We start from the raw sequence: 21,417 nt of genomic DNA on the forward strand, positions 1-21,417 counted from the left end.
CTTCCATGTAATGTGATGCAGTGACTAAAGCACTAAAATCCAATATAAAGAGGTGTCATATTTGTTAAGTGTAGTAATAGTTTCTGGTATTGATTCAGATTTACCGCCTCATATTACATGGAAATTATATTATGGATGATTGAAAAGTCATGGACAAGTTTTGATATTTTCTCCATGAAAACGTGTAGGAACACTGAAGAAAACACACTGCATGAGATTTTTGTTATAACAAAACTGGAAGTTTATTTTCCTTAAATTATTGTAAAGCTGTACAATGTGTAAAGACGCACATTTTCCATTTCAAAATTCCATACCGTTTCCAGACTCAAATTTCCAGAATTCCCAGTTAGCTTTTTCAGATCATATTTGACATCTGTGTACACACATTTGTGTTGAAAAGTGGTGGGGACATGTTGCCATTTTAAATGACACCTATGGCCACATCACAGTTTGTAGGTTTTGGATTGAACTTCCCAAATGAAGACTGAAAAGCTCTTGACAGAAATGACTTGACCTGTGGGACTCAGTGGCTCACAGAGTTTTGACAGTGTCTTGAAAGTCCAGAGGTTGTGGGTTTGAGCCTCAGCCGGCCGGCCGCCAGTCCATGTCTGGACTCTGTATGGGACCTGACTATTTCTCAGTTTGGGCTTTAGCATCTGATTTGAAAGTGTGAAGAGTGAGACAGGTACAGTAGGATTCGAACCAGCAAACAGCTACATGCTAAACATCTGTTTATCTCACTGAGCGAGAGTCAGGGACTTTGTCCAGTCTCCTCTCCTTCATCAGCTTCTTTATATCAGTGTTCAACTACTGATGCTACAGATGCATCACTGCTATCTTACAATCAGGGTCGGACTGGGACTAAACAACGGCCCTGGACTTTTCTACCCAGACCAGCCCACCTCAACCAGCCCGCGGCGCGGTTACTCCGCAACCCCCGCCCCATCGACAACAAACACAAGAGCAAGCCAAAATTCGGAGGGGGGCAACACAAAATTTGACGGTAACCTAAGCTCGCAGCCGAAATTTTGGGCTGGTCTTATAACATGTTGGTCATTTGAAGCTAGATTTAGAGGAATATTTTTTTTTTAAAAGCATTCCCAAAGTGGACCGCTGGGGTTCGCTGTTTTTTTTTTTTTTTTCCTGGGCAAGCGGCCCACCGGTGCTCACGATGGCCAGGCCAACTATGCTTACAATCACCAGCTTATAATGTGAACGTCTCTGAAGCCATAGTCTGATGCAAGGATTTGCACCATATGTTTATCTGGATGAGCTCTGGCATAGGGCTGGGCGATCTGGACCAAAAATCATATCTCTGTATTTTTAGGCTGAATGGTGGTGATACACAATATGTATTTTCTAGGAAGTCAAAGGCTGGGCTGGGCGATATGGACAAATTCAAATATCACAATCATTTTCACCGAATACCTATTATTGGTGCTTTCACAAAATGAGATTGAGAATGAGATTTTTGGTAAATTTGGTACTGGTAAATAATCATCAGTAATGTGGATGTAACGAGTATTACTCACTCTAGCTGTTCTAATTATTTGCCTTTACCCACTTCAGTAAGTGGGTAAAGGCAAATAATTAGAACAGTCTGGTAGGTTCAGAAAATGACATCACTTTACTTTAAACCAGGCTTGTCCCGACTATCAGAACAGACCTGCTGCAACAACACAGTCCGCACCGAGCCGTCTGTCTGTCGTAGGCTTGGGCCATATCCAAATTGAAATGTCGTGATATACCGTAATTTCCGCACTATAAGCCGCACCGGAGTATAAGCCGCAGCAGCAAAATTGCCTGTTTGTTACATATATAAGCCGCACCGGACTATAAGCTGCAGGTGTTTTAATGTTTTTTTTTTTTTTTTTTTTAATTGTGTTTTAATGTTTAATTACCATATGTAAGGGTTCATGCACAGAGGGGATTGTCGGGAAAGAGATGGCTGTTTGAGGAAGCTCCCATTTATTAACATTTCAACAAAACAACATAACACAACACCACCTGTGTTTTTTTTTACAGTGCACACAGTGTCCGCGGTGTGGTGAAAAGAGGGCAAGAGAGGAAATTAAAACAGAAGTGGATTTATAGTTAGAAAGAGTGCTAAAAAAGAGAGTTTTTTTTTTTTTTTTTTTGAAAAAATCCATAGATGTTTTGTTTTGGTTTTTGTTTATACATGTTGCTGATTGTTTTGTCTATATATATGAAAAGGCATAAAAAAAAAGTAAAAAAAAAAAAGAAAAAATCCATAGATAAGCCGCACCGTTATATAAGCCGCAGGGCCAAAAAACGGGGAAAAAGCCGCGGCTTATAGTCCGAAATTTACGGTACTGTAGTCCCGCCCCAAATATCACTGTAGTATGTGATTGTATTTGATGTTTCAGGTACACACATCACATATTATGTATTATGTGATTGTATTTGATGTTTCATGTACACACATCACATATTATGATGAGTAGCATGAATAAAGGACTGGGAGGTTGATATGCTGTTCACTTCCATTCTTGACCTCTCCCTTTGCAGCAACACATACAACACTCTTTAACAGTACCAATCATTAAGCTACAGTAAGCAGTGGAATGAAGGTCAGCAGGAGGACAAACTGTAAAACTGTAAAAAAAACACGAAGATTTACCACACACACAAAAGAAACAGGCGGGGGGGGGGGGGGGGGGAAGCACATTTTCAAAATCGTGATATTCGTGATATGTCACAATATTCGTGAAATCTTGTGATATTTGACATGATTGAAAATGGGCCCATGCCTAGTCTGTCGCTCCGTCAGTCTCTCCAGGTCACCTCCACCTCGTCTGTTCTGTACCTGGAGACACACACACACGAGAAACAACCACAGATAAACACCAACGACAGACAGCACTAGAAACGTTTCTCATCTGATCAAATATATTTAACATTCCCTAGATCAGTGTTTCTCAACTTTTTCATATCACGAACCGCTCATGATTTTGTCCAGAAATCTATGCCATCTGTATTGTAGTTAGGGAGGCAACAGAACTTCTCTGTGTTCACTTCTTGTAAATGAAATCATGGCGAAGTTGAACAATTCATCAATTCGATTGGAACCGCCTGCACCCTCCTCAAGGACCCCTGATGGTCCTCCTGGACCTCATGTTGAGGACCACTGTCCTCATCAGCAACATTACAGAGAGCAAGAGCTGCAGTGCAGACAGAGGCTGGATTACAGCCAGATGAGACAAGTCGAGTCGACTACAGTGATTCATTGACTTCCACTGCAGTTAAATGACTTCATTTGCATATGACATGTGACATCATATGCCGCTGTAAGAACTTTGTGTTCTGGACTGAGTGAGTCTGAGTCTATGGGTTTCTATCATGTGCGTCTACTGTAAAGTAGGGGTGGGAATCACCAAATGCCCCCACGATACGATATTATCACGATACGACAGTATTGCGATGTGCTAGTATTGCGATATATTGCTTTTCCACTGCAAATGATGTCCCCAAAGGAAAACTTAATCAACATCTCTTTTGTCTAAAACAAAGTTTCCAGTCTGTTCATCTCACTTCAATCATGTTTATTGCAGCAAAATTGTCAAGCAGACAGACTGACCAACACTGCCATAAAAACCTCTCATAAATGTTGCATGCACCTGACAATTTATATAATAAAATATTGCGATACATGGCATTTGTGCGATATGATATATTTCCACACAAAATATTGCAACACTATGCTGTATCTACTCCCCCTAAAGCCTGGCTGCAAGAGGACATTTTTCCTCACAAGATGTGCCAACCTTGAACTGCTAATAATGCAACCATGAAGCCTGCATTTTTGGTATAACGTTGATTGTCGATGTTGGGAAACAGCAGTGATATGGCCTGTTCCTTTATCGCAAACAAACTGGGATGTGGAGGTTGAATGTCATCACATCTGTTTTGTTAGCATTCCATTTGCAGAAAACTGGGAGCTGGGAAGTTCACTGTTGAATTGCGCCACATCTTGTTTAAACGAGTCAGATCCAGTCGCTAGCCAGGCTAGCCGTTGTTTGCAATAACAGTTGATAACAAGGCATTTTGCGCAAGGAATGCCCCAATAGGCATTCCTTGCAAAAGTGCATGGATTTTTTTATGTGTGCATTACTATTTTTAACAGGTATAGTGAATGGGGAGATTTTGAAATTTGATCAAAATATGTGAGAAAATCTGCAAAAATGATAACACAGAAATCAAGGAGTCCTTCGAGTGCCTTGTTCTGTCCTACCTAAAATCCATCTTGGACCCACTCCTTGACCCCCTGCAGTTCACCTAGCCCTAGAAAGCCAACAGGTCTGTAGATGATGCAATAAACATGGTCCTCTCCCACTATATTCTCGCGAGCCAGGATCCCGTTTGTGGACTTTAGCTCGGCCTTTGACAGGATCATCCTTGCTGCACGAGAAGTTCTCCCAGCTGGGCGTGCTCGACTCCATCTGCAGATGGTCCACAGACTTCCTAATCAACAGGAAGCAGCACGTAAGGCTGGGGAAGCATGTCACAGACTCCCAGACCATCAGCACCGGAGCTCTCTCTCCATACTTCTTCTCCCTGTACACCAACAGCTGCACCTCCAGCCATCAGTCCGTCAAGCTACTGAAATGTGCAGATAAGACCATCCTCATAGGGCTCATCTCTAATGGTGACGAGTCTGCGTACATGCAGGAGATCGACCACCTGACGACCTGGTGGAGTCAAATCATCCTGGAGCTCAATGCCCAAAAGACAGTGGAGATGGTTGTGGACTAGAGGAAGAATGCACCCCCACCCTCCTCCATCAGTCTGGGTGACTCCCCAGTCAACACTGTGCAGTCCTTTCACTTCCTGGGTTCAACAGCTGGGACCTGAAATGGGAGCTGAACATCAGAGATCTCACCAAGAAGGCACAGCAGAGGATGCACTTTCTTCGGCGGCTAAAGAAGTTCAAGGTGCCAAAGGCAGCGTTGGCACTTTTCTACGCCTCCACCATCGAGTCCATCCTCACCTCCTCCATCACCATCTGGTATGCTGCTGCTGCCCACAAGGACATCACCAGACTGCAGCGCATCATCTGCCGGGCTGCAACGGTGGTCGGGTGCAGCCTGCCATCCATTCAGGACCTACACACTGCCAGGATGCTAAAGCGGTCTCAGAGGAACCAGAACCTCCCGTCACAGGGACAGCTTCTACCCAACTGCCATCCACATCTTCAATGAGACCCGAAAGCCCCCACAAATTCCTAATTTGTAATATGATTGCTCGCTATGGCTATTAAAATGATCTTGAATGTTGAATCTTGAAAATGGGGCAAGGGGAGAAACAAAAACAAAAAACAGAGTGTCCCAGGAAAAACGCGAGGGTTCGTCAAGTACGCAGGACAATAAAGCTTTTGAATTGAATGGGTTTGAATGGAAGGTCTACCTCTGAGTGATCCAGGAGTCTTCCAGCTCCGTCACTTGGCCGGCCCGGAACATCTCCCATCCGGCTTGAGCGATCATGGCGCCGTTGTCTATGCAGAACCTGCAGCACCAAGTCAACACAATAGACCCATTTCACGGGGGGCATTTTGTGCCGAAAAGGCAGGCAGGTGCAAGCAACACACTAATGAGGGTTTCCAAATTCCAATCATGGAAGTTGGAAAACCTCATTAGTGTTTTGCTTGCACCCGTGTTTACCCTGCCTTTCGAACACAAAATGGCCCCCGTGAAAAGGGTCTATGTTATCTAGACTGGACCTGGGACACAACGTTCCTGTCCACACAAGGCTGCCATGGGAGTAAAACTCAACAGTTTATTTGAAGGACTTGGCAGCGAGAAGGAAAAGAAATGTTTATACAATTGAAGTCGGAAGTTTATATACACTTAGGTTGAAGTAATTAAAACTCATGGTAACACTTTGGATAGTCCACCTACAGAGAGTCTACAGAGTATCTGTAACATTTCAAGAGTTTATTAGTTGACAATCAACAATTCAACTGTTTGGCTTTGTCTATAGATGTTGTTTTTAACAGCATATTAGTTGAGATTGTGTTTGCTTCCTGTTCCACACACCTGCAGTATGTGGCATGGATTTTCACATAGACTCTATAGATAATCTGTTGAATATCTGTTAAACAGTTGAATTGTTGAATGTCAACTAATAAGCTGTTGAAATGTTACAAATACTTTTTTAACCACTCCATAGATTCCATGTTAACAAACAAACTATAGTTTGGCAACTCGGTTAGGACATCTACTTTGAGCAAGACACAAGAAGTTTAAATACATTAAGTTCATTGTGCCTCTAGTTTGGAAAATTCCAGAAAATGACGTCATGGCTTTCGAAGCTTCTGATCTAATTGACAATAATTTTACAATTTTGAGTGAATTGCCGGTGTACCCGTGGAAGGCTGAGGGTTCGGTTTGAAGACTGATACTGACATTTTCATACTGAAACTTCTCACAGCTGATCATTTGTGTCCCCATAGTCAATATTGATACATTTGACATGACAAAAATGCACAAATATTCAGTGGTTGTGGTTGTTCTTCTTGTCAGACTGGAGAAGCCTCTCAAACAGCATTTGGACCACGAGGACTCATTTATCATTTTTAGGCTGATGAAAGTGAGGCGGGGGAGGGGACTTAACTCCACGGGCTGGAGAGAGTTTGAAAAGTTGAAAAGTGAGTTTTGGAAAGCGAGAAATCTCAGCAGCTAGTGGAGTAATCAGTGCTGTTGATCAACAACTCTCAGGTATATTCAGGGGTGTAGTGGAGGGTAAACGCAAGTAAAACACAGTTTACCCTCCTCTTTGAAATGAGAGAGTTTACTCACCTATTTTCAGAGCAACTGTATCAATCAATGAGGGGAAACAAGGTGGGTAAACTACCTCACCTTGGCTAGTTTATCCACCTCTGTATTGACCACTACTCCCCTGGGTATATTGTGGTGATTTCGTGCTGTGGGAGTAAAAACCTGACTTGCAGCCTGGAGTGACTTGAGTGTTCAAATCATTACCATACCAACTAGCAGAGGTGTGACCAGGTCAACTCCAGTCCCAACTAGGGTTGTCCAAAGTATCGATCGTATCGAAAAGTATCAATACTGAACATTTGAAATGGATACAATACTCATTTGTAACAGTTTTGATAGATCGGTGCTTTCTTTTAAGGAAAAATCCCTGATTGTTCCCTCCCTATCATTGGTGGGTATCTGTTGCTTAAACAAGCTAAATGTGTTCTTCTGATAGGCTGATGGCTAGAGCAGGGGTAATCTGAAGTCTAAATTCAAAGTTTTATCAGGCCTAGATTATGGAGTGTGCATCTGTCTGTCTAACTTTATTTGTATGCCTCTTGATTGTCATCATCCCCCCTTCCCGTGGTATCGAAAATGGTATCGAGTATTGATATTTTCCTGGGTATCGGTATCAAGGTAGAAATTCTAGTAGTGTGACATCCCTAGTCCCAAATAGTCAAGTCTAAATGTAGAACAGCAAGTCAAGACCAAGTCCAGTAACAATTTAATATCTTACAAAGAAAACGATCTAGAACTTTTCAATGCAATATGTTTTTAATTGGTTCAAACTTGGTAAGAGCACCATGAGTGTCAACACCAGCAAATTCAATCCTTCCATACAAATTCAGAAAACAGAATTTAAATTCAGTCGTCTGTTGAAACAAATCTCATCACTTTCAATCTAAGTCATTTACACAAACACAAGATCTCAAGAAACCTTTTCAAGTCATCAAAGTACAAGTCAGAGTCAAGTCAACAGCACCCAAGTCAAGTCTCAAGTCTTTTCTTTATGCATGAAAGTCAAGTCAAGCAATTCAAACTGTGACTCAAGTCCCTATATCTGGCAACTAGAGATGTGTAGAAAGAGACAAACCAGTAAATACCTCAGTCCTACTACATGCAGGTGTGAATCTGTCTGAATCCTAAAGAACATTAAGCTGATTCTTTAAGTGGAAAACATACTTGTGCATCAGCCTCGACTTGGAGCCTTGCCGGCGGCTATATACTCGAACGTCAGCTTGACGAGGGGTCGCAGGGGAGTCCCCAGCGAAATGAGTAAAATTGTATGATTTCACTAGGATTTCAATGACTAGAAGTTAGCCCAAGGAGAGAATGTAGTGCAGGGATACTCATCTTGCTTTGCCCGGGGGCCACTTTCGTGAAATGACAGGAGGCCAGGGGCCAGTTAATAAACACAGATTAACATTTTCTGTAGCGGATTGTAGATTTTTGGGGGTGTCAGCCAGGCGTGATTTCTAACCCCACATAGGATAAGCAATAACCACACCCTGTGGCGCCGGGATTGGCCAGGAGCAACACTGGAGGGCACGCAGCCCAGCAATTTCATAAACCAATTGAATAGCTCTTGTGTCTTGAGAACGGACAGCGATTTCGAGAGCGGACATTGAAATGAATTATGGTCACCTACCTTCCTAGTAATAATAATAATAGCATAATAATTGTAATCTACACAATGTACACAATCTACAAAAACATGCAATAATATAAACGGTGTTGTGTTCACGTAACGTTCATAATATAATGTATCATATCGTTAATTTCAAGCTCAATTCTTACCCAGAGAAAAGGTACAGCACTGAAAATGTAACAAGCAATAGTTTTTTAAACATCTTTATTTTAAAAGATGAAAAACCCCGGTGCTTTAGTCCCAAGCTTCAATGCTCCTGGCCAATCCCGGCGCCACAGGGCGTGGTTATTGCTTATCCTATGTGGGGTTAGAAATCACGCGTCAGCCAGAGTTTAGTCTGACAATTTTGTGCATTCAGGATAGTTAGGTTAAATTTAAGTTAGTTAAGTACATAAGTGCCTGGGTGGTGAGCAGACAGCGATATTTGACAATTTAGCTGGAGCTCAGTCAAACTTTATTTAACATTAGTTTCCATTGTGAATTAGAAAATGGTCGGGGGGGCACTCTGCACCCTATCGCGGGCCGCATCTGGCCCCCGGGCCGCAAGTTGAGTATCACTGATGTAGTGCATATAATAATAATAATATAGTAATAGTAATAGCTTTCACTCTCTCCTGTTATCTCCCCATCTACATTATATTATACTTGCTCTGTTTGCGTCATTTGTGTCAAGTCACATTTTCGAGGAGCTGCACGCAGGCTGCGCTAACAGGCTTGCCAGCCGCGGTGCACCCCTCGGTGCATTCGGCAAGGGGTTTGACGCACAAGTGTGTAAAGGCCTTTATTGGTCCTGTGTGTCGACAGCCTTGCTCCCCACTAGGGTTGGGTATTGTTTAAAAATGTACGATACCAGTACCACCAATACATGTACCCTTAAATTGATACCAATACCAATACCAATACTAATACCAATATCAATACTTCAATCAGTACTTAACTCAATACCCTTTTTTTTCTAGTTCCAATCATGTGAATTTGAATATTTTTGGTGGCATCTTGGCACGGTGAATTGCCAACTCCGTCACATGATACACCGCGCTCGACTTCAGCACCACAGACTGTATAGGTTGTAGCTGCCAATCACTTGTGGTGATTGGCTGCAAACAAAATCATCCAAATCCTGTAGTCATTTTTTTTCTAGATCTGTGGACAAAAAGGATTGAATCCAGGTATCGCTTTGCCTGGAGAAGTTGTGATACTACTTGGTGGTCCTGGGTAATTTCGGTTGATACGTTAAAGGCATTGAGTAGCGATAGCCTGCCCTACTCACCGCTCGTCTGTGGCGAACAGCTTGGCTCCCCTCTCCTCACACATCACCCCCATCATCTCCTGCAAACGCAGATTACCTGCAGAGCAAACAAGAAGGAGGCTGTAAGATACAGCTAGGGCCAGGCCATTTTCACTTTTATTCACTCATGTTTAACATTATTATTCGGTTCAATGGGTAAAACATTCATTTGATTATTTAACATAATTTTGCAGATATGTATAATGTATATGTATATCGAAAATGATTATTATGATGATCGTCATATTGATTTCGGCAGTATCGCCCAGGCCTAATGTTGCATTCCATTTGCCTCGGAACTAGGAAGTCCCTAGCTGGGAATGACATCACACCCCAGTTGACCACGCTCCAGGTAGCAATCGGAAAACCAGCCAGGGTTAGCTCTAGCCAGGCTAGCCATTGTTAGCAATAACAAGTTAGTAAGGGCCTGTGTCCACCTAGCTTCTTTTTCCGACGTTAAAAGCTGGGAGTGCGCTGGGGAACGCTGATCCCAGCGTACAATATACAAGGAAGCAGTCTGCAAGTAACGTTAGTTCAGCTTGATAGCTGACAGCTAGCAAGCTAACAACACAGGTAGGCTACGCTATTAAAAGCAGTAAGCACAACACTCACCAGAAATATTAAGTGTCTAGCCGATCTGCTCCCACAATTGAGCCGTTCTGTCTCTGTTGCGATAGTTTTTCCATATGATTAGTTACCAGAAAAGGAGCAGCCGACACCAGCGTCTTTCTGAAAAGTTAAAATATTTTCAGCTGGAAGCGCTGGGAGCCGGGCGCACAAAAACGCCGAAAATATACGCTGGACGCAGCGCACTTTCTCTAGACGTCCGTGTGCGCTCGCATACGCTCTCCCCCCATTGGAAACAATTGAAAATAGACGCTGGAGCTGATGAAAAGACACTAGGTGGACACAGGCCCTAACTCATTACGTGGTATTTTGCACATACAAACACTGTAGCAACATGTCCACACTGTCAGATAGAAGTTAGACAGGACTGTGTCTACAGCTGATTTAATGAGACACAAATAAGACAGAAGTGCTAATAAACAGTGTATTACTACAGCTTTCACTATGTTGAAGCGCGAGGTTTCCTCTACCATTGCCTAACGGGACCCCCCACCCCCCCGTGGAAGAATCAACATGTTTCTTTATGTTTCTGCCTAATTTATGTGCACCAGTTTCATTTCAGCTCAGTGTTAAGGTCTCCACTGTGTTCTGCTGTTGTGCTACTTTCAGAGACAAGACAGACAAGTAGCACCCTACATAAAGACGAGTCTAATTCTCATTCTGATACATAGCCTGACACAAATCCATCAGTTCTGTTGACCATCTAGGTGTTTTAATTGATCAAGGGCTGTAGCAATAGGTTATTTTAGTAATCGGGTATTCTACTGATTATTCCAATGCTTAATCGAGTAATCTGATAAGATACATAAGATGGGTAGAAACACGACGGAGTAAAAAATTGAATAAAACGGAACAACAGATAACGACATAGCAGCCAGTTTTAAGTTAATTTTCTTAAGAATTAGTCTTTGGAGAAAACTGTTGCGCCTTTGTTTGTCCCTTGTTCTGGTTTGGCTGCAGGTGCGGTGGTCCAGAGGAAATGAAGGAAAGCTGACAGAATAGACTCGCTCACTGCATAGTAATTTAAGGAAGACTTGCGAAAATTTAATTTTCTTTTATTTGCCCATAAAGTGCTCGGTGCTCATAGTGAAAATAAAAAAGCAAACGTTTCGGTCCTAGGACCTTCGTCAGTGCTTGGTATGTGGATCACAGACAGACAATGGCTCTCATAGAGTTCTAGGTAGACTCAGCTCAGGTGCTGAGGATCATTAATCAAAATCATCACCATCACCATCACTAATTAAGAATTAGTCTTAAATGATTACAGATGAGTATAAAACTAGTTGATTCATTTTCTGTCGATTGAATAATCGATTCATCGTTGCAGCTCTAATTGGATCGTTTCTTCTTGTTGAACGTCTCTTGGTGCAAAATGGTGGCTGGAAGCCCTCGCTCTTTCATTCTGAGGGACGGAAACCAAACCCTGTCGTTTACAGTTTATGTTTTACATCCCGAAAAACTTTCTGTACGCAGGAATGCAGCAAAATATCCCTCTCCTTCTTTCTTTTTTTTAAGCAGTGTTGACGTGTTTCAGGGTGGATTTCTCCTGGATCTACTCACAGCCGACGCCCCCGACGATGAGGACTTCCTGGGAGCCACAGTGAGCCATGGCCCGCTCTGTGATCTCCACCAGCATGGAGAACAGCGTCTCCTGCAGGCAGGGAGGAAACAGCACAGCGTGGGATCAACACTGTCCACTATCCATCAGCCAAGTGTTTACAGCAAGACACAGACACCGCCAGGGTGAGGGTGTCAAAACTGTTCTGTGTGCACTCACGCTACTACTGTGAGCTATTCCATTTTTATTTTTTATTTTTTTTTGGGGGGGGTTTTCTCCCTAAATTGTACTTGGCCAATTCCCACTGCTGTCCCGGTCGTTGCTCCACCCCCTCTGCCGATCTGCCGAGAGTTGTAGACTAGCACATGCTTCCTCCGATACATGTGCAGTCGCCAGCCGTTTCTTTTCATCTGACAGCGAGGGGTTTCACCAGGCAGGACGTAGCGCGTGGGGAGGACGATCACGCTATTCCCCCCAGTTCCCCTCCCCCCAAACAAGCCGACCAGAGGAGGCGCTAGTGCAGTGATCAGGACAACATACCCCACCGGCTTCCCACCTGGAGACAGGGCCAATTGTGTCTGCAGGAACATCTGACCTGCATCTGACATGAATGCTTTTACCTCTACACTACCGGGACGCCCTGAAGTTTTCTTCTTACAAGCTTCCTACACATCTTCAATAAAAAAAAATCACTTTTTCCAGGCCTTGATTTGTTTTGAAGATGTTGTCTGGTGTTCAATATGATTTAGGCAGATAAACATCTTGCCCCTGCTAACTAGGTCATATCACCTTATAGGATGAAGATTGTTCTTCACAGCGACAAGTATCAGAATATGTGAGATGATTGGCAGGGTTCCTACACGTTTTCCATTTTAAAATTCCATATTTTTCCAGGCAGAAGCTATGTTCTTGACTGGATGTGATTTTGGTGCAGGGTATTTGATATAATGCCAGGTTAAATAAGAGCATCCCTCTATCTGAACATTCTTCTTCACATGAACAAAAACTGTGGACTCAAAAGTAGCTCTACAAACAACATCGAAGACGATAATTATTATGTCTGTATCAGACCTGAACCACAACATTTTCCATCCTTTTCCAGACTTTTTTTTCTTCCGAATTACCTGGAAATTATCCAATTAATGTTTAATACTTTTCCAGACCTGCGTAAGAACCCTGGATAACGCAGGTGACTGTGTTGGCTCTAACCTGCAGGGAGAAGCAGAGGTCCTCTGCTGTGCACTGACCACAGCTCAGCATCTTGTGAGCAGCATCCTGGACACCGGGAAAAAAGGCCGTTAGCATCAAGAGGACTAAAACCCGACAGAACAAGACAGAAAAATGCTGGAAATTCAGAAGAAAGCCGCATCAGATCATCCTCATCCAAGTTAAGAATATTGAGTTTGAACTTCAGAATAAAGCAGCATCAGATCATCCTCATCCAAGTTAAGAATATTGAGTTTGAGCAACATGCACCTTACTCACCTCAATGTATGATAAAATCCCAGAAAATGAAACATCCATCCCCTTGACTGTATATGGAAGCTCCACATACTGGCTCCCCCTGACAAACACATTCAAACATCAGCAAAACACACACATCAAATGGAATTGTCAGAAAATAAGTACATTTGGGGATATGGTATCTGAGGAACTCCAGCAAATACTAGGATATTAGATTCCTGAGAGCTGAGGTTCTTTATCTATGTAATTCTTCAGAAGAAACTGTCTCTGGGAGTGATAGATATTGATTAAAATACTGTTAGTAGCAGCCAAAAAGCTACATGTATCACTAGGAACTGGGGAAGAGACATGCCACCAACAAAAGATCAATGGTTAACAATTGTGGAAGACATTTTTTTTACGGAAAAACTGACACACATCTTGAGGCTACAAGAGGAACAATTGGAGAGTAAATGGGGAAAATGGACCATGTACAAGACACCAAAAGATGACTAGAGGAATAGAGATGTAAACTGAATAACCTATAAAGCTGTAGAAGAGACTTATCCCAAGCTTTTTCTTTTTCATTTTGTTCCCCCCCTTGTCTGTAAATGTAGCATTTGTTGTCAATAAAAATGTAAGTGACAAAAAAAAACACACACACACATAAAACACACACAACAGGAACTAAACCCCCAACCACTTCAGTGTGAATATGTGTAAATGTATGAATGTGGATAAACATGTCATTACTCACTTCTTGGCCATCTGCTCTATGTTATAACCAGGACTGGGGTCGTTGGAAATCTGCGTGGAGAAACAGTTCCAGGTCAAAACAAACTGGGCAGCCAGAGTCCATCAGTCTGACGACTAATAGGATATTTCTGGGTTTCCGGTGTAGAGTGGACGTCCACGCCAAGACTTCTGGGGTTTCCTCCATACAACATCGGTACGCACCCCCACTAAAAAACATGCATAAGATCATCGCATGACCAGCGACGACAATGACTGAAGTTGATCCGCGGGCGCTGTACGCTAGAAAGTTACCCACTGCTCCTGGCTGCTCCCTGGAGGAAGGACATGCCTGGATGGGATAAATCCAGAGACTGAATTTCACGGCATGTGTGTGTGCACTGTGTGGTGTTTGTGACAATAAAGACTTGCCTGTCCCTGTTTTGTTCCGCTTCCGCACACCGTGGTTTACATTGTTTACAGTCCCATAGACACAGGAATGGCGTTGGAGTTGATCGATCAATACTTTTTGTATGTGTTTTAGGTCCAGATGACATTTCGGCTAATCTGTATTTAGATAACTGCTATAGAGACGTCGTCGGACTGTAAACAATGACGGAACCGGAAGTCTTGGAGCGGACGTCCGCTCTACACCGGAAACCCAGAAATATCGGCTGTCTGTCCCCGAGTATTATTAGGCGTCGGACTGATAGACTCTGGGTCCCCAGATTGAGGTCAAAAAGGCTCATGTATCACATAAGGGCCTGTGTACACCTAGCGTCTTTTTCCGACGTTAAACGCTGGGAATGCGCTGGGGAATGCTGATCCCAGCGCACAATATACAAGGAAGCAGTCTGCAAGTAACGTTAGTTCAGCTTGATAGCTGACAGCTAGCAAGCTAACAACACAGGTAGGCTACGCTATTAAAAGCAGTAAGCACAACACTCACCAGAAATATTAAGTGTCTAGCCGATCTGCTCCCACAATTGAGCCGTTCTGTCTCTGTTGCGATAGTTTTTCCATATGATTAGTTACCAGAAAAGGAGCAGCCGACACCAGCGTCTTTCTGAAAAGTTAAAATATTTTCAGCTGGAAGCGCTGGGAGTCGGCGCACAAAAACGCCGAAAAAAGACGCTGGGCGCTCTGCACTTTCTCTACACGTCCGTGTGCGCTTGCATACGCTCTCCTCCCATTGGAAACAATTGAAAATAGACGCTGGACCTGAGGAAAAGACGCCAGGTGGACACAGGCCCTAAGGAGAGAACAGTTTCTCTGATGAAGCGAAATAACAACTCAAACCTTGATAACTCTGGCAAACCGGTCCAAGCAGTTGCCGACTGCGATGTCGATGGTTTCCCCAAAGATTCTGTACCGCCGCTCCGAGTACGCAATTACCTGCACGGGAAGAAAATGGCAAAATGTTGGTCAAAACATACGAGATTTTCTGTTTTTAATGGCTAATTATATTTTGCTAGCTTAATGTTTCCTCACAAACATGAGTTACACAAACGCAAAAAAACAACAATAGTCAGTGGACAGTGGAGGCACAGCAACACACACACCGCACTGCAGTCAGCCGGGTTCCTGGCAGCACACTCCCCAAGTTTGAAGTCAATCGGATGAACGGTTCTCGAGATAAACCGATTTTTGTGTTGCTAGTAGGTAGGTGGTGTGTTTCCCCGCTGACGTACAGCACGGTGACTCTCACCTGTGTGTTTCCCCCACTGACGTACAGCACAGTGAGACTCTCACCTGTGTGTTTCCCCCGCTGACGTACAGCACGGTGAGACTCTCACCTGTGTGTTTCCCCCACTGACGTACAGCACAGTGAGACTCTCACCTGTGTGTTTCCCCCGCTGACGTACAGCACAGTGAGACTCTCACCTGTGTGTTTCCCCCGCTGACGTACAGCACGGTGAGACTCTCACCTGTGTTTCCCCCGCTGACATACAGCACAGTGAGACTCTCACCTGTGTGTTTCCCCCACTGACGTACAGCACAGTGAGACTCTCACCTGTGTGTTTCCCCGCTGACGTACAGCACAGTGAGACTCTCACCTGTGTGTTTCCCCCGCTGACGTACAGCACGGTGACTCTCACCTGTGTGTTTCCCCCGCTGACGTACAGCACGGTGACTCTCACCTGTGTGTTTCCACCACTGACGTACAGCACGGTGAGACTCTCACCTGTGTGTTTCCCCCACTGACGTACAGCACGGTGAGACTCTCACCTGTGTGTTTCCCCCACTGACGTACAGCACGGTGACTCTCACCTGTGTGTTTCCCCCGCTGACGTACAGCACGGTGAGACTCTCACCTGTGTTCCCCCCGCTGACGTACAGCATGGTGAGACTCTCACCTGTGTGTTTGCCCCACTGACGTACAGCACGGTGAGACTCTCACCTGTGTTCCCCCCGCTGACGTACAGCATGGTGAGACTCTCACCTGTGTTCCCCCCGCTGACGTACAGCACAGTGAGACTCTCACCTGTGTGTTTCCCCCACTGACGTACAGCACGGTGAGACTCTCACCTGTGTGTTTCCCCCACTGACGTACAGCACAGTGAGACTCTCACCTGTGTGTTTCCCCCGCTGACGTACAGCACAGTGAGACTCTCACCTGTGTGTTTCCCCCGCTGACATACAGCACAGTGAGACTCTCACCTGTGTGTTTCCCCCGCTGACGTACAGCACGATGACTCTCACCTGTGTTCCCCCCGCTGACGTACAGCACGGTGAGACTCTCACCTGTGTGTTCCCCCCGCTGACGTACAGCACGGTGAGACTCTCACCTGTGTGTTCCACCCGCTGACGTACAGCACGGTGAGACTCTCACCTGTGTGTTTCCCCCACTGACGTACAGCACAGTGAGACTCTCACCTGTGTGTTTCCCCCACTGACGTACAGCACAGTGAGACTCCCACCTGTGTGTTTCCCCCGTTGACGTACAGCACGGTGAGACTCTCACCTGTGTGTTTCCCCCGCTGACGTACAGCACGGTGAGACTCTCACCTGTGTGTTTCCCCGCTGACGTACAGCACGGTGAGACTCTCACCTGTGTTTCCCCCGCTGACATACAGCACAGTGAGACTCTCACCTGTGTGTTTACCCCGCTGACGTACAGCACAGTGAGACTCTCACCTGTGTGTTTCCCCCGCTGACGTACAGCACGGTGAGACTCTCACCTGTGTGTTTCCCCCGCTGACATACAGCACAGTGAGACTCTCACCTGTGTGTTTCCCCCGCTGACGTACAGCACAGTGAGACTCTCACCTGTGTTTCCCCCGCTGACGTACAGCACAGTGAGACTCTCACCTGTGTGTTTCCCCCGCTGACGTACAGCACAGTGAGACTCTCACCTGTGTGTTTCCCCCGCTGACGTACAGCACAGTGAGACTCTCACCTGTGTGTTTCCCCCGCTGACGTACAGCACAGTGAGACTCTCACCTGTGTGTTTCCCCCGCTGACATACAGCACAGTGAGACTCTCACCTGTGTGTTTACCCCGCTGACGTACAGCACAGTGAGACTCTCACCTGTGTGTTTCCCCCGCTGACGTACAGCACGGTGAGACTCTCACCTGTGTGTTTCCCCCGCTGACATACAGCACAGTGAGACTCTCACCTGTGTGTTTCCCCCGCTGACGTACAGCACAGTGAGACTCTCACCTGTGTTTCCCCCGCTGACGTACAGCACAGTGAGACTCTCACCTGTGTGTTTCCCCCGCTGACATACAGCACAGTGAGACTCTCACCTGTGTGTTTCCCCCGCTGACGTACAGCACAGTGAGACTCTCACCTGTGTGTTTCCCCCACTGACGTACAGCACAGTGAGACTCTCACCTGTGTGTTTCCCCCACTGACGTACAGCACAGTGAGACTCTCACCTGTGTGTTTCCCCTGCTGACGTACAGCACGGTGAGACTCTCACCTGTGTGTTTCCCCTGCTGACGTACAGCACGGTGAGACTCTCACCTGTGTGTTTCCCCTGCTGACGTACAGCACAGTGAGACTCTCACCTGTGTGTTTCCCTGCTGACGTACAGCACAGTGAGACTCTCACCTGTGTGTTTCCCCTGCTGACGTACAGCACGGTGAGACTCTCACCTGTGTGTTTCCCCTGCTGACGTACAGCACGGTGAGACTCTCACCTGTGTGTTCCCCCCGCTGACGTACAGCACAGTGAGACTCTCACCTGTGTGTTTCCCCTGCTGACGTACAGCACAGTGAGACTCTCACCTGTGTGTTTCCCCCGCTGACGTACAGCACAGTGAGACTCTCACCTGTGTGTTTCCCCTGCTGACGTACAGCACAGTGAGACTCTCACCTGTGTGTTCCCCCCGCTGACGTACAGCACGGTGAGACTCTCACCTGTGTGTTCCCCCCGCTGACGTACAGCACGGTGGGGTTGTCTGCCCCGGTAATGAGGCGGCCCATCTCGATGTGTCCGATACAGTGGTTGACACCGAGGAGCGGCTTCCCCCAAAGCTGGGCTACTGTACGAGCAACCAGAGCCACCGTCACCAAGGGGGCACCCATACCAGGACCTGAAGAAGAAGAGTGCAGCAGAACATTACTTGAGACGTTTGATGACTCATCAAGGTACACCTGTAAATCTGTCTTCCTTTTGTTCCACCAAACACCTCTTACATCAAGAAAATGTCAACTTCTATAATTGGGTCACCTGCCATTTCATTTTCCTCCATCAAAATACACTGTGGGAGACAGTAGTGAACAGAGCAAATCCATTTTAAAAGTGGATAATGCACTGAAATAAGTGTGAACTTGGTATGAAAATAATCGTAATCATCAAATAAGCTTGATCACAATAAATCTAATTCTCGTATAAATTGACCATCTGGTTCCAGGTTGAAATCCTACTCTAGAGTCTAGACTAGAGCACACTAAACGAACAGGCCTTGTGTTACCTTTAGTGTACGCCACACAGTCGATGTCGGCGGGCTGCAGCCCCGCCTGCTCCAGCGCCTCCTTCAGGACGGTCAGGATGATGGCGCGGTGGTGTCTGGCTGTCTCACTGGGCAGGAAGCCTGTCGAGGGGCAAAAGTTAAATGTTAGTTTCTACTGTGGGATGTTTTATTAGTTTCATATACATACATATTAGGGGTGGGGGAAAAAATCGATTCACCTAAGTATCGCGATTTTTAATGTCACGATTTTTTTAATCGATCTTTTTTTTTTGGGTACTTGCAGTCAGGCCACTCACTGAACAGCAGGCCAGGCGCCGCCTACTGGTTTACTAGTGGTTTTATTACTTTATTAGTTAGTCTGAAGTAATAATTACACTTCAGGGTTAAAGTGGGTGCATCTCATTGTAAAATTGGACTTCAAACGGCCCAAATCTGGCTTCAAACGGCCCAAATTGGGCTTCAAACGCCCCAAATTTCACGCGTGTCGGCCCATATCAGCCTGGCCTGCTTGGTATCTAATGCCCGGCCTGAATTATGATCCCAGTCCGCCCCTGTTTTTCTATATCGCCCAGCCCTACTCATGATATATAATATACAGTCTCTAGTGTATGATTCAACTTTTCCCATGTTCTAATCTAGTGTAAAAAAGCAAACAAACTGAAAAAATAAAAGAAAAAAATAAACAAAAATCGCAATAAATCGTAATATCGAATCGCAATAATCGTAGAATCGCAATACTTAAGAATCGCAATATAAATCGAATCGGCACCCAAGAATCGTGATAGTATCGAATTGGGAGATAAGTGAATCGCACAGCCCTAATATATATTCTAACAGCTTGTACAGAATTTGATGCATCACCAGTGCATTGAGTTTTAAATTAAGTCTCACTTGCCTTAGTCTCAATGCCAGACCCATGAGAGTTCTTACGCTGATTATACACTACGTTACTGCATGCTGCAGAGCTCTCTCTGGGTCTGGGACACTTTCCCTCAGCCGGCTGGTTATGGGAGGGAACGTTCACTTGGCCAGTGATATGGCAGTGGTGGATTCAGTCCTCCCCAATCAGTAACGACTTTGCGATCAGACGACACGGGAGGCGCAGCCCATTTTTCGAACCGCTCTCTCATCGGTGCTACGACCTGTCACTCATTCAATTTCAACCCGCCTTCAAAAACCAGCAGTGGCTGTGAAGTGGCACAGACTCACTTATGTAGTATGCGGAGCGCAGCAATTCAACGTAATATTTGAGTCTGGGGAGAGACTACACTTGCCTTGGCCTGGAGGAGTGATGTAGGTCCGCCTGGGGTTGGAGAGAACTTCTCCATCCCTGATGATCCCTATGCCGATCTTATTGGCACTGCCCTCAAACCCTATTACCACAGTCATGGCAGCTGAAGACATCAGGGAAAGAGCAGAAAAAGTTGAACACACAGTTATTACCAATCATGGCAGCTGAAGACATCAGGGACAGAGCAGAGGAACACACAGTTAAGAGTGTACCCTTATCTGTTTAAATGGGAGCGAATGTTACATCAAACGTACAATTTATTGTGGCAGTTTAATGTCTCCTTGACATACCTTGCACTACAATATTATGTACATTATGATTTTTATTTTAATATTTTATGTTTTTCTATTTGGATTAAGATTATAGTTGGATTCTTTATTTCAATGCATTACTTATATTTGTGAATTACACGTTCACAGGACCCAGCATGTACATGCATGTCGACTCAATGCACTGTTTACCCTGTGTACACGTATAGCATACTGCAGAGGTTTTGGGGGCCTCAAAACAGTTTCAGGTGGAGGCTCAGTGAATGGAAGTGAAAGAATATCAGTAGTTGTTACATTGGTGATCAAAAAGAGAACACAGAATAGCCCAAATGTGTGTGATTTGGTTAAAGAGATAACCTAGGTCAGAGATGCAGCAGTTTTGGAGAATTTTTCCCAACTTTCCCAGTCAGAATCTATTACATGCCTTCAGACAGACCTTTTCTATGCATTTTGGGGAGTCTGAAGTATATCAAAAGTAATGGTCAGATTGGCTCAATTGTTGAGTTGAAATGGGATCAAATCACAGAATCATGGTTGGAGGTGGGGGCTTTGTCCAAGCTTTGTCAGAGGGGAGGCCCACAGTCTCACTGTGTGTATGTGACAACTAGCGTTACTTGAGAGTACCCCATGTGTAGCTGTGATGCTAGCTCTGATAGCACACAACCTCTCTAAAAGCTGCGTTTCCAAAGCTCTTGGAAGAAATTAATTCGGTGCATAACAAACTACCTTGCGTGTCGCTGTCCTCCAATAGCTCACATTTAGTCGAGCCAAATTAAATTTTAAACGGATTATTTTGGCAGGTTTGGCTCAATTCTGTCACTCACAGTCACATTTCCCATGCAGACGAGAAAAAACCCAAAAGG

At 44.9% G+C, this 21,417-nt stretch overlaps 1 protein-coding gene across 1 annotated transcript; it reads right to left on the minus strand.

Moving 5' to 3' along the window:
* Window positions 1-1,961: 1,961 nt before the first annotated feature.
* osgep (O-sialoglycoprotein endopeptidase) lies at window positions 1,962-21,402 on the minus strand. The gene is made up of 12 exons (XM_083652530.1): window positions 21,281-21,402; window positions 20,269-20,388; window positions 18,995-19,114; window positions 18,438-18,613; window positions 15,372-15,467; window positions 14,098-14,147; window positions 13,383-13,461; window positions 13,107-13,172; window positions 11,900-11,990; window positions 9,695-9,770; window positions 5,425-5,523; window positions 1,962-2,827 (listed from the first exon to the last, which is right to left on the minus strand). The coding sequence occupies exons 2-12, from the start codon at window positions 20,381-20,383 to the stop codon at window positions 2,788-2,790; spliced, it is 1,008 nt and encodes a 335-aa protein (XP_083508656.1). The 5' UTR covers window positions 20,384-20,388; window positions 21,281-21,402; the 3' UTR covers window positions 1,962-2,787.
* Window positions 21,403-21,417: the final 15 nt, after the last annotated feature.

This window comes from Poromitra crassiceps (assembly GCF_964638095.1).
Source record: "Poromitra crassiceps genome assembly, chromosome: 2".
NCBI classification, from domain to species: Eukaryota; Metazoa; Chordata; class Actinopteri; order Beryciformes; family Melamphaidae; genus Poromitra; species Poromitra crassiceps.